The following is a 7,225-nucleotide window of genomic DNA, read 5'->3' on the forward strand; positions in this document are numbered from 1 at the left end:
GTCTGAGACCAAGTGTCTGAAACTAATGTGTGTGTGCATGTGTGTGCTTGTATGTGCGTGTGTGTGTTTCCTTAGGTGGGTGAGATCACCAAGATCATGAAGGCCTACATCAACATGATCGTCAAGAAACGCTGCAGCATCATGTCCGTCTCCAGCTGCGGCAGTGCCTGGGCCAGGTGAGACATCCACCAATCAGTGTGTAATGGCTGGGTCAGGTGATTGACATCCACCAATCAGTGTGCAATGCCTGTGTCAGGTGATCGACATCCACCAATTAGTGTGCAGTGCCTGGGTCAGGTGATCGACGTCCACCAATCAGTGTTGCCTGGGTCAGGTGACCAACATCCACCAATCGCTGTACAGTGGCTGGGTCAGGTGACCAACATCCACCAATCACTGTGCAGTGCTTGGGTCAGGTGACCAACCACCCACCAATCGCTGTATAGCTTCTCAGCTCTGAGAGGGCTTGCCCTGGGATAAAGCACCAATCACAGGCCACAGCTTTCTTCTGCCTCAGAGGAAATCAGGAACAAGAATAACAACCAAAACCCTGGAGATGTCCATCAGCTGGCCACAGACGAGAGAGACATTAGGAGCGTCGAGAAGCGGAAAATTGGAGACGATTTATGCACACGTGAAAATATGTAGATATACACTCACAGTCATGGGCGTGCGGTGCACACACACACACAAACACACACGCAAACACACACACACAGATGGACATTGACATTAACATTAACATTGACACTCTTCTAATATGGTCCTGCTTGGTATATCCCGTCCCTGTTAGCTACGAAGCTAGCCCACTAATAGCACACCTTGAATCACTGTACTCACCGGGACCAACGTCAAAAACACAACAACAATAAGCACAGCCAACACAGCCAGTATTTATTTATTTATTTATTCCCTCCTTCACACACGGACTCCCTTCACTGCCAAGGTCTCCACCCAAAGACTGAAGAAAAAAACCCTACACATGCTTGCTTATATACCCCACAGCTTCCCCGCGTCTGTTCCCTGCACCTACCCTTGGTCACATCAACATCAGTGGAGGAACAAGCCAATCTTCATCGACGGTGCACATTGCTGGCCATTATTGTCAAAAGAGAGCTAAGTAAGTTGACTTGCTCATGGGCCCGTGTCCATGTTACTGTGACACCTGTCATCATGTCACTGCAACGCCTGACTGATGTACCAGCACTGGAGAGACGAGAGGTCGAGATGTCTGATGCAGGTGTCATGGCTGACTCACTGCAGGTTGAGGGTATCAGCTGAGTTTAACAATGAAGCAAGTGTTCGAGTGTTTGTCGGCCATTTTGAAAGGCCCTATGCTTGTGACCAATCTGGGTCAATGCAAGACGTATTCAAATAAGGGCTACTTAGTGTGTGGTGGATAATTGTGAGGGTTTAGATGTGCAGGATTAAGTGAAATAAGAGGATGGAGGAAGACTGAAATGGAGGGAATACTCATAAATGCAAACAAAGTGTAGATTTCACTCTTCATGTCTTCTCCCGACATACCGTACTGCACAAAAAACACACAGTCCAACCTGAGAATCGTCCTTGTTTTTGTATTAATTCAGATATCCTATGTATAGATTTGATAGCCATCGAGAAGCCCTTACTGTACATACGTTCCTCGAGAGGTATGATAATTACTGATGTACTGTTTATCTGTAAGATAAACAAACGAAAACAAACAAAAAAAGATATTTAAAGTGTTTATGTGAATGCACATACTGTACGTAAGTACCACTGTCAGTGCCACACGAGGGAGTGCCATCACCACCACAGTATAAAATAGACCGAAAAACAGAAAACAAAAGAGCACGGATACACCGTAGTATTGCCCAATACCATACATCTGCACAGCTGGTGTGTATGTGTATATGTATGTGTGTGTGTGGAGAGACGGCTGGCCTTGGCTTTGGGCTGCTATAATAGCACTGAAATGAGCTGATTGACAGACTGGGGAGCGCTGTTGATCACTAGTCTAAAAACTGAGCCATATAGGGATGACCACGGCCTGTATGATTGCTGTCTGACTGCTACTATAATAATATTATATAATATAGGATATATATATATACGTAGGAGAACCACGTACAATACTGAACTCATCTATACCATGTGTGTTAGTACAGTTTTACACTGACGCCAAAGCTGAATAGTGCTGTATGTTCCTGTTTGACACAAGGTCGCATTGAAAGAGGCGGTGGAAGGAACCAACCCTTATACTTATTGTATTTAATACATTGATTTTCACAAGAATCTGCCATCAATTCGCCATCATCAGCCACCATTCTTATCCCTGAGGGAAGTTTTGGTGACCAAGGAGACTTGGTATCGCTTTAAAGGTCCCATGTCTACTTTTAGTGATTTAATTTCCAAAATGTGTAGTATGCCTAGCCCAATGACAAGATGCGCCTAGTCATAAAACTTACAAGCTGATGGCTGTTGTCATAAAAACGATAGTGACTTTTGTGAATGGGCTAACATTAATTCTGGAAATAAACCACTAAAAATGAGGTACTTAATGATGCTGGTGTGATATTGCTGTACAGGAGAGACCTCTAGTGGCAGTGTGCAGTATGGCCTCCAGCATAGCTTATGCCACCACTTAAAATCGATCAGCTGGTAGTACCAGGTAGTGTTGTTTTATAGCACTGATAATATAACACGATTGTCACTCACAGATGGCTATAAAACACTTAAATGTTCATAATACTGTAGTAGACATTAATGAAATAGAGTCTGGCAGAGACCAGGGGTTGAGGTACACCTCATTTCAGTGGTTTGCGCAATACCAATGCGTTGTCAAACTTATTTTGTTAAATAATGTTTTTATTGAAAAAGCTCACAAAGATCAATTTGTCTGGAGTGTGCTTTGAAAGGGGCCTTTGGATCAGAAATGAAAATGATACACATATCTTCTCGACATGAAGCCAGTAGTCAAATCCAAACTGTGTTATCACAGTATCACTATAATGAGAGCTATTCACCATCCACATGTCTATGACTAGAAGTAGCCAACCAGCTCTCTTTAGTTTAGTTTTCTTGTCAAAGCCTGCATGCAATGTCACAAGAGATAACAGTGCTCTCCTAAAACAGTCCCGATGTGTTTTTATTTTATACTATACTACACTGTATTGTACATATTGTATTGTTTGACTGGTTTTACAAAGATAAGATATGTGTATGATTGTTTCTGGTGATTATTGTTGTCCCATTTTTAAATAATTGATGAACGAAAAAAGAAATGGAATGAAGTGAAAAGAAGAGTGGGATGAAATGCCCAGGCTTAAGGCTGCAACTGAATCTCGATGCCTTACACAGAAACCGGCTGCCTCGAACACCCACCTACAGAGTGGGGAGTTGGGTGGAGACGCACAAAACACCCCCCTATCCCCTCTCAAAATCACCCTCAGGCAGAGAACACACTCACAACACTCTAAGAACACCTACGGTTCTATTTCAGAACCCTCCAGCAAATGGGTTCTAGAAGCCCTGTAGAAATCTGATCCGCGTTGAAGCAGAATTCCGCTTTACATAGCTGAGCGAGCAAGCGTCTTAACAAAAAAAGAGTGTAGTGTGTGTTTGTGTGGATGTTTTTCACTTGAGTTGTGAATTTTGGCATCTGTATCTGTATCTTCCATCTGTATCTCAAACATCCAGACATCCAGTGGAAGTGTTAGCTGGCGTTATTATTACAATTTTAAACATCTCAACGAACAGAACATACAGGAATCACTATCAGCCATATTGCGCACACATGATGACATCATCACATAGACTGTGACGTCATCACAAAACGATGACATCATCCACCCGAGTCAGTCATATCGTTTCCTCTTATCACCATGAACATTCAAGTGTGACTGTAAAAAGATCTTTTTTTATTTCTTTTTTTTAAAAAAAACACTTATAGATATGTTGTTTGGGTTTTGTTTTGGTTTGGGTTTGTTTAGCTTCTTTCATTTTGGAAAGCATAGATATAAGTATTCAGTACCACTACTGTCCTGTGTAGTTTTTTGCTGTTGGATATGCAAATGTAATTGTCAGTGTAAAGCAAGTTTTGTGTCTGAGGGTCATGATCACAATATGAATATAATATATATAATATAAATATAAATATAATTAAAAAAAAATGAAATAAGTGACACCCAAAAAAGGGAAAAAAGGAAAAGAAAGAACAAAGAATATAGGAAACAGTGCTGTCTGAAAGTATTTGTTTTGGGGCAGCTTGCCACCATGGATTGATGTCAATGGTGTGTGGGGTGGGGGAGGGTCAATGAATGGAATGGCTGCAATGGGTGTACGCTTGGGGTGGGGGTGGGGGGTGGGGTGACTGGTGGGCTGGGTGTATTGTTGTATGGGAGGGTGGAGATGTTGGGGGGTGGATAAGGGAAGTTGTGTACGTATTTCCTATTTGAGACAGCAAACAATAATTGGGGGCTGGAGAGGCATCATTTGGGGCCTGAAGATCATATGGATGACTCAGAGGAAGGCTGATCATATAGTAGTTGGTCATCCACTGCACTGTGATCATAAAGGATCCACAGGGAAACATATATTGGGATTTAGTAAACGCACACACACACACACACACACACACACACACACACACACACACACACACACACACACACACACACACACACACATATGGTTGACTGGTAATCACAGGGAACACCGATCGTATAGTCGGCCATTCACTGCACACAGGATCCACAGGGAAATATCTAGGTATTTAGTCAACACACACACACACACACACACACACAAAGGAGAGGGAGGCAGTGCACTTAGACCTGGCATTAGCCTACAATGAAAGAGAGAACGGACAAGAAGAATATAGGAATGGAGAGAACTGGTCCAAGGATGCAGCGTTGCCTAGCTGATACACATCACACATGTACACACACACACACGCACACACACACACACACACACACACACACACACACACACACACACACACACACACACACACACACACACACACACACACACACACACACACACACACACACACACACACACACACACACACAACAGAATGCTGATCTCCACAGGCACACAGCAGAATTGTAGATGATAGGATGGGGTGGAATAGCCTCTGTCTCTCCGGCCATAGCATTACACTGAGGTCTGTTGTCACTGCTGGCAGCCTGCAGATCTGAGTGTAATGCTTCCAGATTATTGTTTTCTGATTATTACTCCATATATTTCAAACACACTAATGTACAGAGGTGAGAGTGAGAGAGCGAGAGGATGTTTGTTGTTTTTTTGTTGTTTTCTTTTGTAACTGGCTTTACAAAATGCTTTAATAAATTATTGGATTTTTTATTATTATTATTTAATTGTGCTATGATTTTTAAGCCATTGTATGTTTTCATTTGTTGTTTTTGTTTCATGTAGACCATGTACACCTGGGTTTCATAAAGTATTACACAAATACAATAAATAACTATAAAGTGCTTGGATATTCCTTACAATGTGTGTCTTGTCTTAATTTGGTTTCAGGATGCATGCACTATTTTGAACATTGAGCCCCTTTTCTGAGTTGTCTGCAATGTTTTAATTTAGAGTCTCCCTCACCGTTTATTTTATATTTACTGCTGTCTCCATCATTTGGCTAATTTAGATTCTGTCTCAATTGACTTTACAATGGCAGTTTATGGGCGTGTCCAAATAAGTCCTTGAAAAAACACCTTAAACATTTGTTTTTGAAAGTATGCATCTCATTAAGTGGTTAGGGGTGTTCAGTGGCATTCCTTAACAAGTTCTAAGGTGAAATATGGCTTTTGTCTTTTTTGCCATTTTGTGAATTAAAGAAAGAAATGTACATAAAACACAACAAAAGTCATGTTTTGCTACAAAAACAATTATGGAATACCATTGAATACCCCTGAACACTTGGTGAGTTGCACAGTCTTGAAAACAAATGTTGAGAGTAGTTTTAGGCTATTTTTTAGAATTCTTGCACAATTCCTTAGGCCAGGTGCGTAGGAGTGGAACCCCTGGGTCACCAACGTTGAGACAATACAGCTCCCGCACACTTTTCACATTTGCAGAGTTTCACTTGTGAAGTTTTGGTCTAATGACCTTCTTCAAGCAATGCAGGTTACTGGTGCTATACACCCAAATGTTGAAGCTGCAGTGAACTTGCAATATTTCTGTTCAGCCGAAGAGCCATGAACAGACCAGTGCAAGGAAGACGGAGGAGGGGTGAGTAAGGGAGAGAGATGAGAGGATGGAGTGAAACCACAGATCCAGAAAACAGAACAATCCACTGATCTAGGTCACCTGTGGCTAGGACAGTAGATTGCTCTATTTTCTCTGTACGTGTGGCTTTGCAACATCCTCTAGTCTCTATCTCGCTTGCCCTCTCCTCGCTCATCCTTGCAAAAAAAATCTTAATCTACAGAATATTCCAATTTGAAGGACACCAAATATGCTTTTCACTTAATTTGGCCTACCACAACCTTTAAACCTTTTTAAGCTAATTCGCTTGACCAATTTGCATGCAATAGGCTATTTTAGCCTATGTCCCCTTGTGACATTGACCTTTGACCTTGAAGACCTAGATTGTCTTGCAACATCTTTGACAATTTAAAATGAGTAAATGCTTCAGGTTTCAGGAAAATATTTCAATTGGCTGAGGAGATACCAATCAATATCAATATGTGGTGTTTTTGGTCCAAAAAATAATCTACCATGCTCCATTAACCATGTAATTACCTCCGCCAGGAGGTTATGTGATCGCCCGATTTCTGTGTTATCATGTCTGTCCGTCTGTCTGTCTGTCCGTCTGTCACTCTGTTCGTTCGCTGTGCTATTTCGCGGCCTGCCACAAGGTGGCCGAAGTGAATTGAGCAATGACAGGGCGTGCCTGCGAGGTGGATTGGACAGTGACCACAGCCAGAATGTATTACGCGCGGATTTGCTGTGCCTACATGGCTGCGTAATAGCACACCAAATGATATATAATAGCCGATATGCCGACAACATGCCACACATATCGTCGCAGAGTTTATTGTTCTCCGAGTGTTTGCCCTGTCAACCAAATCAGCGTTCGCAGAGCTAATTGCTCTCCGAGTGTTTCCCTGAAGTTTACGAAGGTTGGAGATATTAACAACGGCAAACAGTGTTTAACAGTGAACAGACAGCGCCAAGGAGGGAAAGGTACCCAGTTCTCTACATGAAAGGTTAAATA

The 7,225-nt window shown here is 42.2% G+C and overlaps 1 protein-coding gene across 1 annotated transcript in view; it reads left to right on the plus strand.

Moving 5' to 3' along the window:
* myo10l1 (myosin X, like 1) overlaps positions 1 to 2,437 on the plus strand; it is a 165,540-nt gene extending 163,103 nt beyond the window's left edge. Inside the window, exon 46 of the mRNA XM_063211547.1 lies at positions 76 to 2,437. Coding sequence (XP_063067617.1) covers positions 76 to 180 — 105 coding nt within the window. The 3' untranslated portion in view covers positions 181 to 2,437. The remainder of the gene's footprint in view (positions 1 to 75) is intronic.
* The last annotated feature ends 4,788 nt before the right edge of the window (positions 2,438 to 7,225 follow it).

The sequence above is a fragment of the Engraulis encrasicolus genome, chromosome 12, assembly GCF_034702125.1.
Source record: "Engraulis encrasicolus isolate BLACKSEA-1 chromosome 12, IST_EnEncr_1.0, whole genome shotgun sequence".
Taxonomy (NCBI): domain Eukaryota; kingdom Metazoa; phylum Chordata; class Actinopteri; order Clupeiformes; family Engraulidae; genus Engraulis; species Engraulis encrasicolus.